Below are 26,997 nucleotides of genomic sequence, written 5' to 3'. Positions count from 1 at the left end.
TATTCGTGTTTGTTTTAATAAAATATTCAAGGTTATTTTTTAAAACGTTGAAAATATTGGTGGGGAAAAAACAGACCGATTCCGGTAATTTCCATAGCCCTGACAACTGCATATATGCGATATGGCAGTAATTCGCCGACCCTTAAGATCTCTAGTTTTAAATTTTTTAATTTGGGTTTTTCATTTTCAGAAATTTTTTTAGAAAATCAATGGGTATTGTTTTTATTTTTTTTTTTGCAAAGTCCCCTTTAAAATTTCAATAATACAGGGCCGATTCCGGGAATATTTCGGGGCTATTTGGCTGTATGACGTTTTGAAAATCGCCGATTTTCGATTCTTGGGTTTTTTAAACCAAAAAGGGGAATTTAAAATTTTCAAAAAAAAGAAAGAAAAAAACTTTTAAATTTTATTCATATATTTATTTTTTTATAAGCGAATATTAAAATGCAACAGAAACCCTTAAAAAATTTCAAAAAGACTAAAATTTTTAACCCCTCGATTCCCGGAATTTTCCTTTGTCGATTCCGGGGCAGTTGGCATTTTTCCGCCGATATTTAAATTTTGTTTTAAATTAATTAAAAAATGATTTTTTTTGACAAAAATTATTACAATTTTTTATTGCTATTTTTTTTTTTATAAACAAAGGGGGAAACATTTTTTTTTTTAAAAAATAAAGAAAAAAGCAAATTACAGGCCCATTTTTTGGTAAAACCTTTTCCCCATTCCGGCATTTTTGGCCCCTTTTTGTGATCAATAAAAAATTTTTTTTTTTTATTTTTTAAAAGCGAATTTTTTTTTACAATCTTGGGAAATTAAAGATTTTAGGTTTTTTTAAAAAAATGCAAAAAGGGAAAATTTAAAATTCATAAACAAAAGAAATAACAGGCCGATTCCGGGGGCAAAGGGCGTTTGGCAGTAAGCCCCGGGGGGATATAGGGTCTCTTTTTTAATTATCAAAAACGATTTTTTTTATAAAAATCTTTTTATAAATTTATTGGGGGTTTTTTTTATATTTTTAAAAATTTAAAAAAAAATTAAAAAGTTTAATTATTAAAAAGTTCAGGTGATTTCCCGGGAAAATTTACCCCCCGATTCCGGTCGATTTTGGGAATTTGGGCCCCATTTCCCGGAAATCGTGTAACCGTATTTAAAAATTTTTCCCAACTGAAACTTTTAATTGAACAAAGGGGTTTAAAAATTTTAAACTAGTAAAAAAGAATTTCAATTTATGTATTTTTAAAACAAAGTAAAAACAAGTAATTTCTTCAGCTTTAAATTTAAAATTTTAAAAATTAAAAAATTTTTGGGGTTTTTGGGGGATTTGGGTACATTGGGGGGGGATAGTGGTTTTTTTGTTAATAGTAAAGAAACGCACTTTAAAAAAATGTACAAAGAACATGCACTTGGGAAAAAATATAAAAACAGGCACGGGCAACCCGTTTGGGGTTCTAAACATTTTAAAGGGCCCAGTAAAAATTTTTGGGATAAAAGGGCGGAAATGAATGGGCATGCAAAAATTAGTATTAACTATAGGTTTTAAAAATAAAAATGTCTTTTTGTATAAATTTCAATGTATATACTTTGAAAATGAAATTTTAACTTTCAAAATTCCCCTTTTAATAAAAAGGAAAAAAAAAGTATAAAAAAAAAATTAAAAAGTTCAACTGGAAAAATATTAAAAGTTACAAAATTTAAAAAATTTTTCTTTTTTGGGTTGGGAAAGACTATATAAAAATTATTAGGAAAATAAGATAGAAACATTGGACTAATATTGACTAAATCTTGTCAAAAATGCAAAGTTGGGGCGGGTTTAAAAAAACAACTTCTGAAGAAATTTAGATTCACATTTCCCAAAAAATGTATATTTTTGAAAAAAAAAAAATGACAAAACGATTTTTAGGCTTAATTTGGATACAATTTAAAATTTTTGTATTGAGATATGTCACAATGTTTATTTTTATGTTTTGGCTTGAAAAAAAATGCAAAAATGGACCCCAAAGTTGATTTGAATTAACCATAAAAAAATGTTTGATAAATATTATAAATAATCAGGGTTTCCTTTCACTAAGGACTTTAAACATGGATCCATGGACTCCCCAACCCTCGAGAAAGTTGGAGTCCAAAAAGCGCGGCTCGCAATTAATTGTTTTAAGATTAAGTCTTTAAAATGCTCACAATAATGGCATTGTTGATATTTTGAATCTTCAAGAGACTTCCAAAGTTTATTAGTTATTATAAAGAAACCTGAACTTACATAGTATAATATTTGTTTTGTTGTTAGTATTTATTATAAATTATTTCATTATAATGCATCAAAAATGGAAATCGTTTTTTTTTTTTTTTTTACTTTTATACCAAACAAATGTAATATTCTGGTTAAATTAATCCACTCTAAAGACAAAAAAAATTATATTTGTAAAAAAAAAAAAAAGAAATGTATATGGAGCGTTTAGCGAATGGGAATAGGAAAATCGTGTAAGGCTTCACACAAGTGTGTAAGAGATTCGTCCGACCCACAACATTTTAAGCAAATTCTTCAAAAAGGGGCAAATTGAAGATCATATATTTAAAGACTTTAAGGGTTGGTTAAATAATAAGGAACAATTCATTTCGCCATGTTTGGGTTGGGAAACGCGAGAATTTTTGCGAAATTTTAGGGTTTCCTGGCGAACGGAAATCGCCGAAAATATTCGAGCAATCATGATCAAAATTACACTCATTTGAATTTGAGAAAACAGTCTTTTAAACTTGCGGCTTAAATAGTCGATAATATTTATCCTTTTGTCGGTAAAATTGCTAATTTCCCAATCAACTGTTGATCAAAGATATAAAAAATATCACCTCGTGTAACGTGTTATATCTGGTAATTAACATGTACTGTACAGTGCGTGTAAAACTATTGCGTGAAAATGACGGGGAAGCCGTTATCGCGTGATTGGCCTAATCGCTTCAGCGGGGTCAATGTGGCATAGGACCGCCTACCTATAGATCTAGATCACGCGCTGGACGCATTTGTGTATTTGGTTGTAAACAATCGGTAATTTTATGTCGTCCCCAGCGCAAAATTAAAGACGAACGGGTGAATCCTTGCTCTGAAATATTTTGCGTCCAGCTGTAAATAAACATGCGTACCCGGGAAACGCCGAAATAAGCGTCCCCCGAGAACCCCTGAATTATATTGTTTGAAGTGATTTTAATGCAGCTACTGTATCAATTTCTTTTGCCTTAATTATGGGTTAATAAAACAAAAATTTTAAAAAAAAAAAAGATTTTCTTTTAGAAAAAAGTTTTTATTTTAATTTTTAAATTTCATGAGATTGAATTTAATAAGTTTTTATTTTTGGAAAATAAATCATTATGGTTTACAGGAAACAAAAAAATGAAAAAAACATGTTTTTTTTTGACAAAAATTTTTCAAATTTCATAAAAAATTTCTAACTTATTTTGCCATTGAAAAATTGTTCGGATAAATCACATTGAAATAAAGCAAAACAAATTTACTTTTTTAAAAGTTTTCTGTATAAAAAAGAAACTTTTCGACTTTTTATATTTTTTAATGAATTAGATTACAGCCCGGGCAAAAAATTTCCCGATTAAATTTAATTTTTTATTTTTATTTCGAAAATTTTCAATAAAGGCCAGGGCACCTCACATACATGCAATTAAAGCAATCAGCAGGCTCTACAAAGAAAGGTGGTCAAAAATTAAGTTAAAATTTTTAAATGAAAACCCTTTTTAATTTAAAGGGCAGTTCCCAAATTTAAAGATGGCAAATTTTTCCACTACATTGTAATAAATTCAGAAGGGTTTAAAAATTTTTTGGTTAAGTTTAAGCAACAAAAAAACTGAATTTTGTTTTTTTTACCTGGGCATCAATTTTAAGGGCTGATGCCCCATCTTCTTTAAAACCCCAAAATTCTGGGGAAAAATTTTATATAACTTGGTTTTTTACTAAGAAAATTTAAATCTGATGGCCGGGGGTGAGAGTTCGCTGGGGTTGCTTGGTTGGGTCTTCTTTTCCCCGGAAAATTGGGATCAAATTTTTTCACCAAAACTTAAAAAAGTTTTTTTTACTTAAGGGCCAAACCAAATTTTAGGTAAATTTTTAAAAACGTTTTTTAAAATTATTTTTGAAAACCTCGCGAAAATCATTAGCAGATGATCCCCCACTTTTTACCATGTTCATTACCCTATCACTTTTCAGAAACACTTCATAATAGCTTTGAACAGCATTTGTAAATGCTTCATCAGCTACTATACTAGTCTCCCCATTCAAAAAAGCATGAAATCTCTCTTTTATAGTTTGAAGTTGTTGTTTGGTTATTTTAGTTTGTCTTCTAGCCATGTCTGTTGGTTGTTTAGCATTGAAAGGGTAGGCTATGCATCTCATTACAAACACATACAATTGTAACCTTTTCTTTCTTTCTTCTTCCTCTTTTTCCAATTTATCTGCTTCATGTTCAACTAACTTTTCACGTTCAACAGGTTGGATACTCGGACTCCCTGGTCGAATGCTATTAGACCGTGAATGCACCTGTGCCCCTGTAACGACACTCAAGTTGTCCCCACTGGTTGACAAACTTCTCTGCTCAACACTTGGGATGCTGAGGACGTCCGAATTTTCATCCTCAACAGTTTCATTTTCTGATTCTTCTTCGCTTGATGAAGGGTCAAGCATTTTGAGATAAAGTACCTATGAATTCTGTGAAAAATATATTTCAATGTATTTTTAATCGTTACGTTTCAGTCAGCATCATCATTCAGCATCATAGTGTTATCATCCGGCTGCAGGTGCCCTGTCAATTTATTATGATTGACGTACGCATGCGCAATAAGCAGTACGCTTTTCATTTCCGGTATTTTCCGGTAAAATCCGTACCCGTCCGTAGGGCCAGTTCAACTACAACAGATTTAGAAAATTATTTATTTCAATACTTTATGAAAATGATTTGCGCAAAATGCATGGTACGAAAAATGTTTTTATCATTCTTCAATTAAAATGTTAATTAATGACGTCATGGTTTTTGGAACGCCGCGGTACGCAAATGTTCAACCCTCACTGCAAATTTTAATGGCCGCCATTGGAACTTTTTATCGGAAAGACTAACTTTTTTGCTGTCTAACGCCATTTTGCAACCGTGATGGATTTATTTACTGTGACACTTCATTCACTTTGGAAATATACATATGATAAATATTGTGTGAAGCATTTTGACCCTTTCTGTGAAGGATAAACCGTTAAAATTTACATTGTTTATAAAAAATTCTCGTCCCAGTTTTCGGATGAATTTGTTTGTTTTTTATGCTCTGCATCTTTAAACCATCAAGAATTGACTGAAAAGAGTGGGCACATTGTTATTGTTAGTGCTATTCATTGATGTTTATGTAAGTATTTAGTAAACAGTCTCTGTGTCATTCGTAAAAGTTGCAAATTGAACTTGTAAAAAAATTGCCCAAACCTCCAAATTATTTATGCGGCCGTTATTTATGCTGCTGCATAATTTGAAATTACAGTTAACGATGTGGCTTTCTAATTAGATGTTTTCTAACCTTGTCAATGATTTGAATATGAATAGGTCTTCATCAGCTTTGACATTTACTGTTCTTTAGGCCAAAAAAAAAAAATTGTTTGTTTAGGGTAACCTTCCCAAAATTGCTAGGTAGGGTAGGTAGGGATTTTTTTTTATTTTTTTTATTTTTTTTTTTTCAAAATCTGTCGTAAGTTCAGAGTGTTTTCTTGCACATGGCAGTCTTTCCTACACTACTGACATTGCCTGACTTTGTATTATCATATTTTATCATATAAACAATAATTCTGATTAAAATCTGCATAGCTTTAATGCGATTTAATGTTATTTCAATATTGAATAAAGACAATATACCCAAACATGTGTTAATTTTGATGTTTGTTTGCTACAGGCACTACTTTAAGTTTGACTCTAATCTGAACAGCAAACAGTGCAGATTCTCATCAGCTTGCATGGTTTCAATTCTGCTGATCTATTTCTACATTGGTTGCGTGGTAGGAGTTAAGCACAATAAAAGAGCTAAAATGACATGCTGTGAACTGGCTTTCAAAGTTTTATTTAAAAATCTAGACTTGTTTTTCACTATTTGATATTCGTGCATTAAATACTGCACATTTCATTGAATTAACAATTGTAGAGCTGACATCTTGAAGCTCTTACAGTATAACAAAGTTTATATTTTGACACTATTGTACAATTTAACAAAATCTATAATTTTGAATTGCACTTTTGATACACTGGTTCACATAAAAAGTGCAAACACTTCTATTTGTAAAATGACACCCTTGTCAATCAAATACTGTTTATTTTCTATCAGATACATGTATGACAACATATCAAAGACAATAGCCAAGCTTTTTGTTGAATTGGCATTTTGTAGATGTCATTCAAAGTGTCGTCTAATAGTATCCATGGCCCATCTGAAAAAAATCAAAGACTAGATCTCAATAACACATGGAAAATGGGACGGTATGAAACAAAATGATGCACAGTACAGAGTCAGACTCCAAGTCTGGCTAAAAATTTGTTTCAGTATGCAAAAGAGGATGAAAAATATACTGGAAAAGCTTTGCAGGTCTCCAGAATATCTATGTACATATGACCTGTGGCTATACTTTATACTCGAGTGCACTTGATTTTCAGTGGGACTAGGGTCTCATTTGCCTCTAACTACTGTCTGAACTTGAACTTATAAAATTGTAACACTTTCAATTTTCCAATCAAGCTGAAATGTGTAACTTCAGTGTTTTTTTTTTCACCCTTTTCATTTTAATGTTACTGTTTTAATATTCATTTTGAAGTGTGGCACAGGACATATCAAAACAGCTTTTCAAATTTTTGAATATTAAAAGCAATAAAAAAAGTGGCATTGATTTTACCTAAAACGTGTTTAACCTTGTTATTTATGCAATAAAATATCAATATAGATCTACTAAAAAAAAAATTTTCACTGACAACATCCGAGTACGAAAATTATGGGTATGTTCGTTCTCGGTGTCAAAATTTTCTACCGGCAGGTAGTATCGTCGGGTTTTCGCATGAAATCAATGCAATATATATTTTTCTTTCAAAACTGTCTATGAACAGATCCTTATTTCCACGTAAATTACCACAGTAAAGCCAGAAAGTCAAATATCACCCAGGTCCGAAAGAGGAGACCGTCATGACATGTACATTGTAAGCTGGTATTTACGCATGAAATACTACATCAACAAAGAGATCAAACGGGTCGAACACACATGCAAACAACTGGATTTTACATACTTTTAAATGGTTTTATCCTCCACGAGTGACACTAAGTCCTATGTGCCTGTATTCTAAGATAAATTCTACATGTAGAAATTCCTAAATCGGAAGTGTTCTCTCGCAACACGTGCGTGGTTCCCCGTTCCGCTCTATGTCAATGTATGTAAAACGGAACCGGAGAATACTTCCGGTAGGAATTCCCTTCTAAAAATATCGTCTACATGTAGAATTTTTGTTTCCGATAGCGTGATATTCATTGGACCACAATACAGCGCGAGCCAATCAAAACACGTATAACTAAAAATGACCGATCTAAATCGTCTGAGAGTTTTACGAGAGCGTCTCAAGCTTTCAATTATCATTTATCCTCCCTTTGGCTAACAATTTTTTTTTGTCCAGAAACGGAAAAAATAGTTAGGGTCGGCGCATTTTTATAGGTAGGGTCGGGTTACCCGAAACAGACATAATTTTTTTTTAGGCCTTATATATTCTTTACAACAGTGATGTCTCTAAGATGCAAAATTATTCCACCTTGAATCAAATTAAGCATTTTACCATGAAAACTTCCTTTCCTAAATTTTATAGGTTGGTGCTCTTGGGTAATATGTTACATATATTTCCATAAATTTGTAAATCATATGAATCTCCTATGATTTAGGTTGGCTGACTTATTTTCTTGAATTGGCTGCTTCGTCTTTTCAAACGGAAAGCCTTTCAAACCAGCACACATATCAATCGAATCCCAAGTTAAGTAAAAGATTAAAAGCAATAATTGTTAGTCAGCCTGCCTTGTTTATTGGTGGCACTGCAAATGTAAAGTAGCACAGGTTAAATTACAGCAATACCAAAACAGACATCACACCCTCAGGGAGAACAACTGTACATATAATTTTGAGACGGTTAATTAAACATCAAAACCTTAAACACAGAAGATGAAAAATGTGGTAGTCATACTATTCTACCCTTACGGCTCACCTGACATTAACTCCCTGACAGTTTTCCCCCTAATTTGAGAGAAATGTCAACATATGTGCAGATTTGCAATGTCCTACATCCGTTTTATTTGTATCAATAATTTAATATAATTAGAAATTTAAATAAATTAGAAAAAGAGAATCTTTAGTAGATTACTACACAATATAAGTTAACCTTTCTGAATGTTTAAATTAATAAATTAATATAAACATATCTTTTAATAATTTATTAGGTATTTAAACAAATATATTGGGAGTTGATTAATTTGTTACTAGACCTAATGATAATTACAGGTGTTTATCAATTAATCGCTACTGTGCAACTTTAATCTTTTCGCAATGAAGGTGTTGATTGGACTAAAATACCTGAAAAAAGGTTTTAAAGTATGTTTATGTAAACAAATCTCAGGGTTCTCGGGGACGCTTATTTCTGCGTCCCGGTATGCATGTTTATTACAGCTGGACACAAATATTTCAGAGCAAGGATTCCACGTACGCTTAATTTTGCCTGGGGACGCATAAACATTACCGATTGTTTACAACCACAAATACACAAATGCGTCAGTGCGTGTCAGTCTATAGGTAGGCGGTCCTATGCACATCGACCCGTGAAGCGATTAGCCAATCAGCAAAAACGCTTCCGATCATTAACACGAAATAGTGATCAGACTAATGTATACACGCGCTGTACAGAGTCAGTACATGTAATTACCAGATATAACACGAGGTGATAATTCTATATCTTTGATCAACAGTTAAGTTGATTGGAAATTAGCAAATTTTACCGACAAAAGGATAAAATTATCGACTTTTTACGCCGCAAGTTTAAAGACTGTTTTCTTAAATTACAAATGAGTGTAATTTTGAATGATTGTCGAATATTTTCGTCATTTTCTAGGCACAATTTTGCTTTAGTTTCATTCTATAAGAGTATTAAGAATTTAAGATATTGTGCCGAAATGCCAGGACAACAAACCATAATACACATACCCTTTTCTTTGATATTTAGATTCTATCCGAAAATTGATCCCGAACATCGGCGATTTCACGTTCGCCAGAAACCCTAAAATTTCGCAAAAATTCTCGGTTTCCAAGCCAAACATGCGAATGAATTGTTCCTTTATTATTTAATCAACATTAAATCTTTAAATATCGATCTTCAATTTGCCCCCTTTTGAAGATATTTGCTAAAATAATTGTCGATCGGATGAATCTCTTACACACTGTGTGAAGCTGTACAGGATTTTCCTATTCATTCCGCTAAACGCTGCCTATATACATTTACGGTTTTTTTTTACAAATATAATTTTTTTGTCTTTAGAGTGGACTTATTTAACCAGAATAAAATTTGATTTGGTATAAAAGTGAAAAAAACAAAACGATTTCCATGTGTTGATGCATTATAATGAAATAATTTCATAATAAATACTAACAACAAAACAATAATTATACTATGTAGTTCAGAGTTTCTTTTGAATAACTATAAACTTTGGAAGTCTCTTGAAGATTCAAAATATCAGCAATGCTATTGTGAGCATTGAATGACTAATCTGTAAACATATAAATTGCGACGCGCTTTTGGACTCCCAACTTTTTCAGGGTTGGGAGTCCATGGACTCCATGTTTTAAAGTCCTAGCTGAAAAAGAGTTGCGCCGATATACAATTCCACCTTCCAGTATTTGGAAATACATGTACTTGTCTTTTCATGTGATTAGACAACGGTATAAGTCAAATCACCATGGCATATTTTCAGACTGTTCTTTTATTTCATTTTCAGTTGAAATATCAAAGTATTTCCAAACATTTTAACTAAATTTTGCTTACCAGTGGAATTTTATATTGGCGTGACTCGTTTTCAACCTTTAAACCTAGTCTATATTTGCATATATGTTAAATAAAATGTTAATATTTAGTATTATTTAAAAAAAATAGACATGTTTTCAGAAATAATGTTCATGTTTTTATGGGTTTCTTTGAAAGATTTATGGTTCAATTTGTGAATAGCAAGTGGTTAATCATGGATCGGATCGTCGCTTATCCGACGATCCACACCCCTACTCCCGACCCGAGCTTCATTCGTAAATGCAATCGGGCAAGTGGAATTTGTCTAGACCTGTTGTTGGATTTTGAAATTTCGTTGATATGCTTTGCACAAGATCTATCTGGATCACATTGGTTTTTAAAGCTTTTTTTAGCTCGACTATTCGAAGAATATGAGAGCTATTGTAGTCGCCCCGGCGTCGGCGTCAGCGTCGGCGTCTGCGTTGGTTAAAGTTTTTTTGTAAAGTCAAATATCTCAATTATTACTTGAGATATTCAATTGAAACTTACAATACTTATTTATAGTAACAAGGTACATCAGTTTGACAAGTTGGATAACTCTGCCTACAATATTGACAGAATTATGCCCCTTTTTAAGGGTTACACGACTTACCGGAATCGGCCGAATTACCGGAATCGACCGGAATCGGCGGTGAATTACCGGAATCGACCTGTAACTTTGTAATAATTAAACTTTTTAAGTTTTTTCTTGCAATTTTATGAAATATAAACAATATCAATGATTTATGAAAAGATTTTTATAAATAAAATCGCTTTTGATTAATTTAACAAGAGATCTAATATCGGTGAGCTACTGCCAAACTGCCCGTGACCGGAATCGGCCTGTTATTTCGTTGTTTATGCAACTTTTAATGTTCCTTTTGCATGTTTTTATAAAACCTAAATATTATCATTAATCTTCCCAGAGATTGTGAAAAAAAACGCTTTTAAATAATAATAATAAACAAATATTTATGATCAGCGAAAACGGGCAAACTGCCGGAATCGGCAAAGGATTACCGAAATCGGCCTGTAATTTGCTTATTTTTTATACTTTTAACAAAATGTTTGCACCCTTGATATTAAATAAACAATAGCAATGATATGTAATCAGATTATTGTCAATAAAATCACTTTTTATTAATTAAACAAGACATTTCATATCGGCGAGTTACTGCCATACTGTCGGAATCGGCGAAGGATTACCGGAATCGACGTATAATTTAGTCTATTGTACTTTTTAACGTTTCTGTTGCATTGTTAATATTCGTCTTGTAAAATATAAATATTATGAATGATATTTAAAAGTTTCTTTCATTCTTTTATTTTGTAAATTTCAATTCGCCTTCGGTTAATAAAGCAAGAGATCGAAGATCGGCGAGTTACATATACTGTCATACAGCCGAAATAGCCGAATGATTACCGGAATCGGCCTGTATTATTGTAATTTATGGACTTTGCAAGAAAAAAATGCAAACAATATAATAGATATCTAAAAAGATTTCTGTAAATGAAGAATCCTTATTAAATAATAAACTAGAGATCTAAGGTCGGCGAATTACTGCCATATCGCATAATTATATGCAGTGTCAGGGCTATCGGACAATTACCGGAATCGGTCTGTTTTCCCCCACCAATATTTCAACGTTTAAAAAATAACCTTGACTTATTTTATTAAATACAAACAATTTAAAAGATTTTTTATAATGTTTATTGAAATCGGTATTAAATAAGAGGCAAAAGATTTATGAAAAATTGCTGTTATAAATAATAAAAAGATTAATATTGAAGATCGGCAAAAACGGGAAACCTGTCGGAATAGGCGATAGATTACCGGAATCGACCTGTAATTTGGTTATTTGTGATTTTTTTTAATATTTCTTTTGCATGTTTTTATAAGATATAAACATTTTCAACGATATTCATTTTTGTAAATAAATTCGCTTTTGATTAATAAAACAAGAGACTTAAGATCGGCGAATTACTGTCATACTGCCGATATAGGGGAAGGATGGGCGGAATCAGCCTGTAATATAGTTATTTTTATGTTATTTTATTGAATACAAATAATATCATTGATATACGAATATTTTTTTGAGAAATAAAGATCACTTTTTTACTATAAACTAGATATCTAAGATAGACTAATTACTATCACAGTGCCTGAATTAACAGGTAAATACCGGAATTGGTCTGGTTTTTTTTTGTTATATTTCAGCGTTTTAAAAATATCTTGCCATACAAACAATTCAAATGATATTTGAAAATATTTATTGCAATTGCTTTTACATAATAAACAAGGTGATCTATGATTTCTTCCATACTACCGAAATCGACGAGCGATTACCGGAATCGGCTTCACTTCGTCTAGGATTACTGGAATCGGTTCTAATTTTGTTATGAATGTGAACTCAATATTATTATTATCATTTATTTTTGCATGTATTTACAAACATTATCATTGATCTTTTTTGGAATAATGCAATATTGTCTTTACATTATATTTTTCAGGACATTGCTAACAGAGGATTGATTGAATTGACGGATAACAATAGGTCAGTCTTGTCTTTCTTTATGTTTGCAAAACTCAATTCTTGATTTCATAAAGTAGTCGATTTATAATTACATGCAATAATATTCACATGAAATCAATGTTTTACCAGGCAGTTACTTGACAGTTCATGGTCATTCTGGAGTATCAAATCAATTGTCGTCATTTGCGTTATTGGTGCACCATAAAAATATTACAAAGATTGCGAATAAGTCAATCGTTGAAACATAGATTATTTAGTCTTAAATAGTAAACAAATCATCTATACCCGTAACGTATAAAACAGTGAGATATGGATGTTAACTATATAATCACAGATGATACTGTCACTTTATTGGAAGTAAACGAGCTGTATATTGGGAGCTGTGTATTGGGAAGTGTGATATACTACTAAACAGTGGGGTGCCAATATACGGTATGCTGATATATTTCATAGTGGGAGAGACTATCTGTTAGAGAATGCCTGTTGTTCAGCAAGCTGTAGATGAATTAAGTCATAGGATTTATTGAACTTCATAATTTTTAAAGACTTAAGATTTAGTCAATGTAAAAACAAAACAACAATATAAACACCCTGTATAGATCTAAAGATTCTTTTCAAAGTTTAGCATAATTTCTAACCGTTTGACCCATTTAATTATTAATAAAAAGTGGAAGAAGATCCTTTAAAGTAAAGGACTATGATATATACATGTAGTCATCTATGTCTCTGGCTTATGACACTGAATTAATAATGACATTTTCCGCGAACATCCCAAATAAACACACAATATTTTTTTAATGTGATGTATATATATTTTTTCATCTTTGATTAAATATAAACAATATCAATGATATGTAATCAGATTTTTGTAAATAAAATCTCATTGATAAATGATTAATTAAACAAGATATTTAATATCGGCGAGTTATTGCCATACTGTCGGAATCGGCGAAGGATTACCGAAATCGGCGTATAATTTGGTTATTAATGAAGATTAAAAAAAAAGGTTCTTGCATCTTTATACAATATCAATGAAATGTAAAAAAATGTAAATAAAATCGCTTTTGATTAATTTAACAAGAGATCTAATATCGGCGAGCTACTGCCAAACTACCCGAATAACAATCCTTCCGACAGTATGACAGTAAGTTCAGTAACTTGCTGATCTAGTTTAATTAATAAAGCGTGATTTTGTTTATAAAAATCTTTGTACATGTCATTCATATTGTTTGTATTTAATAATTCCGGTAATAATTCCCCGATTCCAGCAGTATGACAGCTGGGACATACGATATATCGTATGTCCCAGATGACAGTAACTTGCTGATCATAATTAAATCTCTTGTTTAATGAATCAAATGTGTTTTTTTATCAAAAATCTTATTACATGTCATTAATTGTCTATATTTTATAAAAGTTTAAAAGTTCATAAATAACAAAATTACAGGCCGATTCCGGTAATCATTCCCCGAAACAACACGCTTTCTCTAACAGACAGACCCTCCAACTATGAATTATATCAGCATACCGTATATTGGCACCCCACTGTTTTGTAGTATATCACACTTCCCAATACACAGCTCCCAATATACAGCTCGTTTACTTCCAATAAAGTGACAGTATCATCTGTGCGTATATAGTTAACATCCATATCTCACTGTTTTATACTTTACGGGTATAGATGATTTGTTTACTATTTAAGACTAAATAATCTATGTTTCAACGATTGACTTATTCGCAATCTTTGTAATATTTTTTATGGTGCACCAATAACGCAAATGACGACAATTGATTTGATACTGGTAAAACATTGATTTCATGTGAATATTTTGTAAGGTTTGTATTGTTTAAATAAAGATTCAAATAAAAATTATTGCATGTAATTATAAATCGACTACTTTATGAAATCAAGAATTGAGTTTTGCAAACATAAAGAAAGACAAGACTGACCTATTGTTATCCGTCAATTCAAACAATCCTCTGTTAGCAATGTCCTGAAAAATATAATGTAAAGACAATATTGCATTATTCCAAAAAAGATCAATGATAATGTTTGTAAATACATGCAAAAATAAATGATAATAATAATATTGAGTTCACATTCGTAACAAAATTAGAACCGATTCCAGTAATCCTAGACGAAGTGAAGCCGATTCCGGTAATCGCTCGTCGATTTCGGTAGTATGGAAGAAATCATAGATCACCTTGTTTATTATGTAAAAGCAATTGCAATAAATATTTTCAAATATCATTTGAATTGTTTGTATGGCAAGATATTTTTAAAACGCTGAAATATAACAAAAAAAAAAAACAGACTAATTCCGGTATTTACCTGTTAATTCAGGCACTGTGATAGTAATTAGTCTATCTTAGACATCTAGTTTATAGTAAAAAGTGATCTTTATTTCTCAAAAAAATATTCGTATATCAATGATATTATTTGTATTCAATAAAATAACATAAAAATAACTATATTACAGGCTGATTCCGCCCATCCTTCCCCTATATCGGCAGTATGACAGTAATTCGCCGATCTTAAGTCTCTTGTTTTATTAATCAAAAGCGAATTTATTTACAAAAATGAATATCGTTGAAAATGTTTATATCTTATAAAAACATGCAAAAGAAATATTAAAAAAAATCACAAATAACCAAATTACAGGTCGATTCCGGTAATCTATCGCCTATTCCGACAGGTTTCCCGTTTTTGCCGATCTTCAATATTAATCTTTTTATTATTTATAACAGCAATTTTTCATAAATCTTTTGCCTCTTATTTAATACCGATTTCAATAAACATTATAAAAAATCTTTTAAATTGTTTGTATTTAATAAAATAAGTCAAGGTTATTTTTTAAACGTTGAAATATTGGTGGGGGAAAACAGACCGATTCTGACACTGCATATAATTATGCGATATGGCAGTAATTCGCCGACCTTAGATCTCTAGTTTATTATTTAATAAGGATTCTTCATTTACAGAAATCTTTTTAGATATCTATTATATTGTTTGCATTTTTTTCTTGCAAAGTCCATAAATTACAATAATACAGGCCGATTCCGGTAATCATTCGGCTATTTCGGCTGTATGACAGTATATGTAACTCGCCGATCTTCGATCTCTTGCTTTATTAACCGAAGGCGAATTGAAATTTACAAAATAAAAGAATGAAAGAAACTTTTAAATATCATTCATAATATTTATATTTTATAAGACGAATATTAACAATGCAACAGAAACGTTAAAAATGTACAATAGACTAAATTATACGTCGATTCCGGTAATCCTTCGTCGATTCCGACAGTATGGCAGTAACTCGCCGATATTAAATATCTTGTTTAATTAATAAAAAGTGATTTTATTGACAATAATCTGATTACATATCATTGCTATTGTTTATTTATAATCAAGGGTGCAAACATTTTGTTTAAAGTATAAAGATAAGCATATTACAGGCCGATTTCGGTAATCCTTTGCCGATTCCGGCAGATTGCCCGTTTTCGCAGATCATAAATATTTGTTTATTATTATTATTATTTAAAAGCGTTTTTTTTCACAATCTCTAGGAAGATTAATGATTTTATTTATAAAAATCTTTTCATAAATCATTGATATTGTTTATATTTCATAAAATTGCAAGAAAAAACTTAAAAAGTTTAATTATTACAAAGTTACAGGTCGATTCCGGTAATTCACCGCCGATTCCGGTCGATTCCGGTAATTCGGCCGATTCCGGTAAGTCGTGTAACCGCCTTTTTAACTTAGAAATTTTGGTTAAAGTTTTTTGTAAAGTCAAATATCTCAATTATTGCTTGAGATATTCAATTGAAACTTACAATACTTATTTATAGTAACAAGGTACATCAGGTTGACAAGTCTGATAACTCTGCCTACAATATTGACAGAATTATGCCCCTTTTTAACTGAGAAGTTTTGGTTAAAGTTTTTTGTAAAGTCAAATATCTCAATTATTGCTTGAGATATTCAATTGAAATTTAAAATGCTTCTTTATAGTAACAATGTACATCAGTTTGCAAAATTGCATAACTCTGCCTGCAATATTTGCAGAATTATTTGCCCCTTTGAAACTTAGAAATTTTGGTTAAAGGTCTTCAAAGATATTTACTTGAAACTTTACACATGCACTTAGGGTCATAATTGTATGTCACTGACCAAGTTCCATAACTCTATCTTGCATTAAGGCTGATTCATATCCCCTTTTCTGTTAAGTCTCTTGGTTAATGTTTACATGCAAGTTTTACGTATCTCAATAACTATTAAAGATATTTATTTAAAACTTCACATATGCATTTAGAGTCATAATTGTAGGTCACTGAAAAAGATCCATAATTCTATCTTGCATTTAGGCTGACTTTTCTCCCCTTTTTCAACTTAGAAATTCATGGTAAAGTTTTGCTTGTAAGCTGTTATCTCAATAACTACTGAAGGGTTTGTGCCATTTTTGGGACAATTTTATGCATTCATGATAATAAAGAAGTGATTTACTTGATAAAACATCTTAATAACAAGCCTTTGTACCTTTTCTGTCAAATTTATGTATTCATAGGTAATTAGTATTATTATACTCAATAAAACACCCTTGTGACATTACCTTCCGAATTATAAGTCAAGTCAATACTGTATAACTAGACTCTCTCTAAGGCCTATAACATGAATTTATAAAAGAAAATTAGCCCTTTTGTGAACTTAAAAAATTTAACATTATCAAGGCTCTTTTACTATCAAGCACTTAGAATAGTCGAGCGTGCTGTCCTTCCGACAGCTCTTGTTATAAGACATAATTGTATTACAACAACATTTATTTGCTATATTTTCAGATTGTGTTAAATATAGAAGTGTGATGTAGATGCTAACAAAATGAGTGTTATCCTGAGACTAGGAGCTGTCAATACTGACTCTCCCTACTCTCGAATTGTCTCCGAAGAATCTGAGTATGTTAAATATTAAATACAAAATTGAGCCAGTGTTCTCATTTCATTTTTGTGTCGGTCCACTACAGTGCAGTTTTATTTTTGGCTTTCATATTAATAATAATACAGTACACTTGTTCATATATATGTGAGATTTTTTTTTAAAGTATTACTTTACGTTTAGAAACATTAGTATTTTATTTATAATTATTCTGGTATTAAATTGAATTTATTATATATAATCAAGTGAAGTTGTTCAAATTGTGAGTTTTCTTCATTGATTTTGTGTTCTTTTTCATTATTAGTTATGACAAGCATGTTGACATGTCACCAGTGGCAGAGGATCCATATAATTCACCTCCTCAGACCTACCCAGGATGCTTTGGTCTCCCCTACCAGGTAAGCTGCTTGCTGAATACAGGCTAAATTTTTATGTGATATTTCTTGCATGAAACTCAACGAGAATTATTCAAAGGGTTGTTGGTTGTTGTATACTTATAAGGGTCATGGGAAATTCAAACTTTTTTTTAAGCCGTGAATTTCTTAATTGGAAGTAGGAGGCATTGTCCAGCTTTCATTTTTTGTATATGTCCATTATTGATTTAAGGTATATCAAGATAAAAATGTTGTCAACCAATTGTATAGAGCAAGGCCTGACTGCACAGATATGAGGGTTGGCCTGACTCTGATCAGATAGCAAAGTTTAACCACTGTTTCAGCACAGTTAACTTAAGGGTTTATAATTTTCAAAAAACACATATATAAATATTACTGTTCAGTTATGAATGCCAATTTTCAAGAACAAAAGCCAGGCATTTTATAATACCTTGGGTTATGAACAAATCAAATTATTTACACCTGTGGCCAGTCATATTTGTAATTGATAATACTATTTCATTAAAAAAAAACTTCAACTAGAATTCAAATTAAACTAAGTCTAAGGTTGTTTACAAATCGTTCTCTGGTAGGTAAGGGGAGCTACTTCCTGTGTCCCAACAAGTTTAACATGCGACACATCGATATTTTAGATCCGTATATTAAGAAAAAGCGACATATTTTAAACTTGTGTTGCAAGAGTTGCTCCCCTTTTCTTCCGCTAAGAAAACTATATAAAATAAGTAAAGAAAAAAAATTCCCCCTCCTATTGCATTTTCCCCCTCCAAAGGCCACCGACCCCCTTCCCCCAAAAATGAATAAAAACACTGATAATATTCAGTATTGTTCAAACAATGTCAAGGACACAAGATACTCTTCAGCTTAAACTTGCTACCAGTTATTTTCAGTTTAAATGCAGGAAAATGTGGATAATTTTAATGTATAAATGGAAATATTGCAAATTAGTAGTTTGATTAATATTTTTTAGCAAAACAAGTCAAGCTATTATGATTGCCGTTTTTAGCTCACCTGTCACAAAGTGACAGGGTGAGCTTTTGTGATCGCTTTTCGTCCGTCCGTCCGTCGTCTGTTCGTCGTCCGTCCGTAAACTTTTACTTTAAATGACATCTCCTCATAAACCACTAAGCCAATTTCATCCAAACTTCACAGGAATGTTCCTTTGGTGGTCACCTTTAAAAATTGTTCAAAGAATTTAATTCCATGCAGAACTCTGGTTGCCATGGCAACCGAAAGAAAAAACTTTAAATATCTTCTTTTAAAAAACCATAAGAGCTAGAGCTTAGATATTTGGCATGAAACATCTTCTAGTGAGTGTCTACCAAGTTTGTTCAAATAAAAGCCCTGGGGTCAAAATTGGCCCCGCCCCGGGGGTCATTGATTTTCCCTATATGCATATAGTAAAAACTTAAAAAATCTTCTTTTAAAGAACCAAAGAGGTAGAGCTAAGATATTTAGCATGAAATATGTTCTAATAGGTGTCTACCAAGTTAGTTCAAATAAAAGCCCTAGGGTCAAAATTGGCCCCGCCCGGGGGGGGTCATTGATTTTCCCTATATGCATATAGTAAAAACTTAAAAATCTTCTTTTAAAGAACTCAAAGAGCTATGGCTAAGATATTGAGCATGAAACCTTTTCTAATAGGTGTCTACCAAGTTTGTTCAAATAAAAGCCCTGGGGTCAAAATTGGCCCCGCCCCAGGGGGTCATTGATTTTCCCTTTATGCATATAGAAAAAACTTAAAAAATCTTCTTTTAAAGAACCAAAAGAGTTAGAGCCAAGATATTTAGCATGAAACATGTTCTAATAAGTGTCTACCAAGTTGTTCAAATAAAAGGCCTGGGGTCAAAATTGGCCCCGCCCCAGGGGGTCATTGATTTTCCCTATATGCATATAGTAAAAACTTAAAAAATCTTCTTTTAAAGAACTCAAAAAGCTATGGCTGAGATATTTAGAATCAAACATGATCTAATAGGTGTCTACAAAGTTTGTTCAAATAAAAGCCCCGGGGGAAAAATTGGCCCCGCCCCGGGGGTCATTGATTTTCCTTTTATGTGTATAGCAAAAACTTAAAAAATCCTCTTTGAAAAAACCCAAATAGCTAGAGTTAAGATATTAAGCATGAAACATCTTTTAGTGAGTGTCTACAAAGTTTGTTCAAATAAAAGACCTGGGGTCAAAATTGGCCCCGCCCCGGGGGTCATTGATTTTCTTTATATGTGTATAGCAAAAACTTAAAATCTTCTTTGAAAAAACCCAAATAGCTAGAGTTTAGATATTAAGCATGAAACATCTTCTAGTAAGTGTCTACAAAGTTTGTTCAAATAAAAGCCCTGGCCCGGCCCCAGGGGTGTCATTGTTTTTTAACTATATGTGTATAGTAAAAACTTTAAAAAAAATCTTCTTTTAAAAAGACCAATGAGCTAGAGCTTAGATGTTTTGCATGAAACATCTTCTTATGGGTGTCTACCAAGTTTGTGCAAATAATAGCCCTTGGGTTAAATTGGCCCTGCAACGTTAGGGGGGGGGTTGGGTGGGGGGGGGGCTATATACAGGTGAGCGACCTCAGGGCCATCATGGCCCTCTTGTTTTTTGTTATGTGCAAAAACTTTAATATAGCCCAGTCTGTAAACATTCCAGAAACTTTAAAAACTTGCTTGTCATAACAAGTGCTGTTGTTAGACAAGGGGGATAATTCTGAAAACAAAAGTTTGGAGTGATGTCCCTTTTAAACTTAAATTTTTTTACAGACAATGCATTGAATTGTATTGTACATTTCGAAAAATTAGAGTGTATGTAAATTTGATTAAATTTATATTTTGACATCTGTCTATGTAAATTTGAATTTAATTAAAAATTTGAAGAAGAAAAAAAAGAAATTTCAATTAAATTTGGATAGATGTACAATTTTGACAATTTTCTTCACATATACTGCTTTATGAAATAATTTGAGTCTTGACACTTAACCATTCTATGCTTTTTTCCATATTTTGTTTATATATACATATATTGAATAACGACCCCCAAAATGACATCAACTTTTGTCAAGGAAGCAAAATTTTGTTAAAATAGGTAAATGCTCCTTCTTAACCGAGTTATTATTATTTGTGTAAATGAGTTACCTCCCCTTATGTTGCATGATAATGCTGTGCAGTGTAATTGTGGACACGGGGGAAAATGTTCAAAGTGTTATAGTTCCAGAATTAGGCAAGGCAGAGTTACTATTCTTTGCACTTGACTTTTAATAAATAAGACCTATCTACCTACAAATATTCTTATTGATACCCTCTTATGCTTTCTTATTATACCCCCACAAACGAAGTTTAGGGGGGGTATATAGGAGTCAGCTTGTCGGTCGGTCGGTCGGTTGGTCGGTCGGTCCGTCGGTCGGTCCACATCATGGTTTCCGGACGATAACTAGAGTTTGGAATGAGGTATTGTAATCAAACTTGGTATATAGCAACTGGAAACTCCGGTTGGTATTGCATTTGGAACCCCTGGGGTCAAGGTCAAGGTCACCGTTACTAAAAATAGAAAAATGGTTTCCGGACAATAACTAGAGTTAGGAATGAGATATTGTTATCAAACTTGGTGTATAGCTAGCTTATATGAAGACCTGGGTTGGTATTGCATTTGGGCCCCCTGGGGTCAAGGTCAAGGTCACCATTACTAAAAATATAAAAATGGTTTCCGGACAATAACTTGACTTAGGAATGAGGTACTGTAATCAAACTTGGTGTATAGCAAGCTTATATGAAGACCTGGGTTGGTATTGCATTTGGACCCTCTAGGGTCAAGGTCAAGGTCACTGTTACTAAAAATAGAAAAATGGTTTCCGGACAATAACTAGAGTTAGAAATGAGATATTGTTATCAAACTTGGCGTATATCAAGCTTACATGAAAACCTGGGTTGGTATTGCATTTGGGCCCCTGGGGTCAAGGTCAAGGTCACTGTAAGGAAAAATAGAAAAATGGTTTTCGGACAATAACTAGAGTTAGGAATGAGATATTGTAATCTAATTTGGTGTAAAGGAAGCTTATATGAAGACCTGGGTTGGTATTGCAGTTGGACCCCCTAGGGTCAAGGTCACCGTTAACAGTGTTACTAAAAATAGAAAAATGGTTTCCAGACACTAACTAGAGTTAGGAATGAAATATTGTTATCAAACTTGGTGTATAGCAAGCTTATTTTGAGACCCCAGTTGCGATTACAATTAATTGAAATATTTCTTTGTACACAGTTGATAGTTTGTGTTCAAATTTTTCTTCAGACTACGTTTTTTTCAAAAAGTCAAAGTTGCTGGTGGGGGTATTAATCACCTTCAGTGATAGGTCTAGTTTTTTGTTGGTTTTTAGCTTGACTATAACCATGCATCACACTTTAGTTAAGTTTTTGTGTGCAAGTTGGTTTCTCTGAAACTACTGAAGGAAACAGATTAAAACTTTACACACTTATTTGAGAGCATAATAGTGGGTCACTGTCAAAGGCCCATAACTGTAACATGAATTTTGATAGAATTATGTCCCTTTTTGAAGTTCTATATTATCTAGGCTTTGTTTTCCTACCAGGCAATGAAAACTCAAGCAGGTTTTTTTTTGCTACTTGATAAATTGCATTATGCTGTTAGATTTGTTTAATTTTTAGACAGCTCCCAGTAAAATAATTTTTTTGTAAAAGTATTTTCTTATAAGATGCACCTTTAACTCATGAACAAACCTTTGTAATATATCCCACTGTATTCTGTTACGCTATTTTCGTAAACATGCTCAAGTTTAGACGAGCACAACCTGAGCGGATATTTTGCTACTTGTAACTTCCTGTTTAATGTCGGTTAAGTTGAGTGGCTGTTTGTGTAGTAGCGTTACCTCAGGGGGCAAGATCTCTAAATATTGACTTCTGTGTAATCTATAATAACATAGTTATCTATAATGTCAATGTATCTTGCTATAAAAAATTCAATAGGGAATGCTTTTCTATGTAACTGTTGGTTCCAAAATACTTTTATGTTATTAAGTGGACAATAGGTATAATCCTATATTGTATTGTGTGTTTTCACGCTTACTGAACATACTGTATAAGCAAAATATAATTCTTTATCATGAATGAATCAGTTATTGGCAAGTTGTTCGCGCCTCGAGGCTCTAGCTACAGGTCACCTTTGAAACGTCTAATATGTCGGATCAATACAAAACAAAATGACATTTGAAAAGAACTGTGTATATGTATTTAGCATTGAGATCTTGTTTTTTCAATACTAGTATATACACAGATTAGACTTATGGTTTTAATCCGGGATCTACGGCTATATGTTATACAGTTCAAGTAAAAGAATTTTGTGTTTTGGTCATAATATATAGCGAATGTTTGGATGAGTGTTAATTTTTATTTGTTAGGCAAGGAAACTAGTTTTGTGTTGGAATTTGGATTTATCCTAAGGATTATCTGTGTATCTGACATGGATTAAATTTTGGGAAAAATAACTTGTATGTTATTATGACAATTCTGGAGTTAATGAAAAAAAAAGTAGGTATCAATGTTTGTATTCGGCATTTGTTGAATTTTAATGCACATTTTTGTATGTAGCTGAATTAATATAGAATGAAAGACATTTCGTTAAGGTTATGTTTCAATGGATTTTCTTAAATGCATTATAGGTGTCTGAAATATTGAATTAGATTGGTTGGAATGAGAAGTTTCTCTATTGAAAGAATTTAGAAAGAAAATCATGGACTGTTTTCACAAGGTGTTAATAGTCTATAGAGTTTTCTACTGTAATTGAGTTATGATTATGCTTAAGAGAAGACTGATTGCTAAATGAACTAAGTATGTTGTCGATTCTATCTTTGAAGAAAATCTGCAAAGCAAGGGCAGTATGCCAAGTTAAACAAGTGAAGAAACTTGGAAATTTGCAAACCAGGCTCCAGTGTACATACATTTTATTCAATCTTTTTCAGTGCTTTCCTTCTATATTGGCTGACTTTACTTTGGAAAATATGATTTTGAATGGCTGAAAAAAAAAAGACTGGGAATGTCTAAATTTGATTTGAACTATTCAGCAAAATATGATATAAAGTAAACTTTCAGTAAATGGGGAGGGCATTAGGGTTTTCCCACCTTGTCTCTCTTATAATTGGATTGATTTTAGCCTGTGAATTCGTGATCATCATCGAGAAGGGTTCATTCAACAATATTCCAATTTGGCACAAGTTATCTAAACATTTTCCTGAAATACTTTTTAAGTTATGCATGCAATTGCAACTGCTCAGCCTTTTCTGTCAAACTTTGGATAAGAACCTAGAACACAATAGTAAGAAAACACAGAACAACAGTGCCTCGTTATTCATTTTCAAAGATTACATCTTCTGTTTGCATTTAAAACTACATGGTAGTACTACTTTCAATCCGTATTGAGTCCAAGGTTATTATAAATAATAGCCAAGGTGATGTTCTGATTGTTATTGTCTATCACTGGGGTTGGATATTTTTAAATAACTTATCACATTGATGGACATTAATGATTATATACAATATATATTTGTTTCAAGGCTTCCTTTTGTCTTTATAATTTCTTCATGGTGTTTACTGGAAAAAAAAAGAAATTCTGAAATGTATAAAATAGGCAGAAATGACATTGAAATTGCAAATTCTTATAACTATAATACATGTCCATTCTTTCAATAGAAATAATTGCGCTTTATGCGTATAAATTTGTACTGAATATTAGTACTGAATATAATTCAGTAATGTCATATTATTTAGATAGATAATAACAAGAATGAAAGTTATGAATGCTAATATCATTAGAAATGGGTCAAGTTGACATGTGGGCTGTTATGTTTCAGATGGGGAGAGGGCAAGATCTATTTATGAAAGTGAAAAGCAAGTTAGATATAATCAAATATGGTTCCCTCTGTATGTTTGAATGATCAGTATGACTTGACTTATTTTAGGATCACAACTACGGGGCACCACCACCTCCCACACCGCCTCAGACACCTCCAATAGTCACACCAACGGTAAAAGAGAGCGTTGAGGTTAAGGAGGAGATAGTAGTCACGTCTGATATTCCCACTGTGCCAACAGTGTCTCCAATGACACCGGAACCATTACAGGATGAAGATGTTGATGATCCTACTCGGTGTATATGTGACTTTGTACATGATGATGGTTACATGATTCAGTGTGATAAGTGCAGGTAAACTTTCTTCAGTTTTATTTCCAATTGTATTTTATGTGAGTTGTTTGACCAGTTGCTGAAATTCCATTTTGCCAACTAGCATTATGCAGATTTTAATTGGGCCTTTGAAATTGTCAACAACTAGAATTATCGTGAGAGTTAACTAGGTTGACAAGAGTCTGTGAGAATTTAAACTTAATGAAAATTTGTAACAATTTGTAAGTATTGCATACTGGTATTTTCAATAAATACTTTTGACCAAAATATTAATAACGCCTGAAATTCAAACTTTTTTTCTGTACAAAAATCAGATTAAGGTCATTTGGGCACAGTTTTTGATGTCAAGTGTGTTTCAGAATTCTACTTAACTTTCATTACAAATTGAATAAAAAAAAAGAAAACAGTACACTTTTCACACATATTACCAACATGTACATGTATATAGAAAGAGAGGACAGTGTTTAGAATCTTTGCTATTACTATAGTATTGAACCAAAAAAATGTTGAAGGTATTAAATGTAAAAATAGAAATGTTTCAAATACCATACATTGTAACATAATTTGGAGACATTTTCTGTGTCTAAAGTTAAATTGTATACACATAAACGTTTATGTATTAGTTATGTCCCCTTGTACAAGTCAGCCTCTTGTTCCGATGTTATTTCTATCACTTGTTTGCTGTACATTACTGGATGTTTATGTAAGTTATTATTAGCTCTGAAACCTACTGCGAACACAGGCTTGTCTTTTGCTAATCAATACATCATCCTGCAATCACAGGTGCTAATGAATGGCTATATGCTGAAATATTTCATAACAAAAAAAACAAAAACTCTTTATTTATCTGAAACAATTGATTTCACAATGTTTTCATGAATACCCTCCTCTGAGATAACGTTATTGAATTGGTCCTCTGGTTTTCATGTTCACTTTTTCCAGCATAGTTTTTATTTGTTGTGTTATTTTAATAAAGAGTTGTCATTAGTTAAGAATACTATGATTAATTTCATGAAGTCATGGTTAAAGAATAGTGTGCCCTTCAACTGTACATCATGCATATTTCAATGTTAATACAATAATTTTTTTATGCACATGTAAAGATTTGGTTTAAGAATACAGATGTAAGGCCTTGCACTTGAGGCTTAATTAACCAAATTAACCAGACAAATTTTTTTTTTTTTTTTTTTGGTAATAATATATAAATAACTTATATTATATGATTATACACCATGTATTATCAATGATAATTTAATAATATTAAGCATAGGCTACCATAGATATTTTCTCTCATTGAAGTGTGTGGCAGCATATAGTGTGTATGGGATTGGACCGAGATAGTATACCGGATGTTTACTTCTGTGAGGTTTGTCGACCTAGATCTGTGGATCGGGTCAGGGCTAGAGAATTCCAGATCAGGAAACGAGAATTCCTTAAATCACTTGTCAGTAAGTATACCTGAATTAATTTCTTCACCACTTATTGCCCCTCACCGCTGTGTGTATGAATCCCGACAGGGACTTTGGATTCTTTCATGTGAGGAAGCTATCCAGCTTGCTTACGGAACGTCGGTGGTTCTACTGAGGTGCCCATTCGTGCCTGAAATAATGCACGGAAGGGCACACCTGAGGTCTTCCTCCACCAGTAAAGCTGGAACGTCACGATATGACCAATACTGTGGCGATGTGACGTAAAACTGCAAAAAAAAAATGAATTTCTTTTTCCTGTCAGATTGATGAATTTTAGTTTCATTTTGAATTCCATTGAATAGAAAATAAGCATTTTAGTTTTGTTTTTTCACAGGACCCATCTACAAAAGATTTTCTATCTTATATTATTGCATTAAAATTAGTTGGCATCTTTTCTAACTGAAGCATATATCATATTATGTA

At 32.1% G+C, this 26,997-nt stretch overlaps 2 protein-coding genes and 1 long non-coding RNA gene across 6 annotated transcripts in view; 1 reads left to right on the top strand and 2 right to left on the bottom strand.

The window, feature by feature from the left end:
* Nucleotides 1-4,105: 4,105 nt before the first annotated feature.
* LOC132756028 (calcium-dependent secretion activator 1-like) lies at nt 4,106-4,844 on the bottom strand. The gene has a single exon (XM_060746985.1). The coding sequence runs from the start codon at nt 4,676-4,678 to the stop codon at nt 4,106-4,108; it is 573 nt and encodes a 190-aa protein (XP_060602968.1). The 5' UTR covers nt 4,679-4,844.
* Nucleotides 4,845-5,049: 205 nt separating this feature from the next.
* The window catches only part of LOC132756018 (serine/arginine repetitive matrix protein 2-like), a 44,451-nt gene continuing 22,503 nt past the window's right edge, over nt 5,050-26,997 (top strand). For 3 of the 4 annotated variants that reach the window (XM_060746971.1, XM_060746972.1, XM_060746970.1), the window contains exons 1-5: nt 5,050-5,385; nt 17,444-17,557; nt 17,842-17,935; nt 24,882-25,126; nt 26,405-26,553. In XM_060746971.1, the coding sequence (XP_060602954.1) occupies nt 17,484-17,557; nt 17,842-17,935; nt 24,882-25,126; nt 26,405-26,553 (562 nt within the window). In that variant the 5' untranslated portion in view covers nt 5,050-5,385; nt 17,444-17,483. Of the gene's footprint in view, nt 5,386-17,443; nt 17,558-17,841; nt 17,936-22,894; nt 23,455-24,881; nt 25,127-26,404; nt 26,554-26,997 lie in introns of those variants that run through there. The other variant, XM_060746973.1, reaches the window with a different exon arrangement.
* Nucleotides 6,069-7,635, bottom strand: LOC132756025 (uncharacterized). The gene is made up of 2 exons (XR_009629275.1): nt 7,293-7,635; nt 6,069-6,448 (listed from the first exon to the last, which is right to left on the bottom strand). It is a non-coding gene; the product is annotated as an uncharacterized LOC132756025 (long non-coding RNA).

The sequence above is a fragment of the Ruditapes philippinarum genome, unplaced genomic scaffold, assembly GCF_026571515.1.
Source record: "Ruditapes philippinarum isolate M1 unplaced genomic scaffold, ASM2657151v2 ctg1017_1_1_1_1, whole genome shotgun sequence".
Classification (NCBI taxonomy): Eukaryota; Metazoa; Mollusca; class Bivalvia; order Venerida; family Veneridae; genus Ruditapes; species Ruditapes philippinarum.
This window is presented reverse-complemented; position numbering and strand designations above follow the sequence as displayed.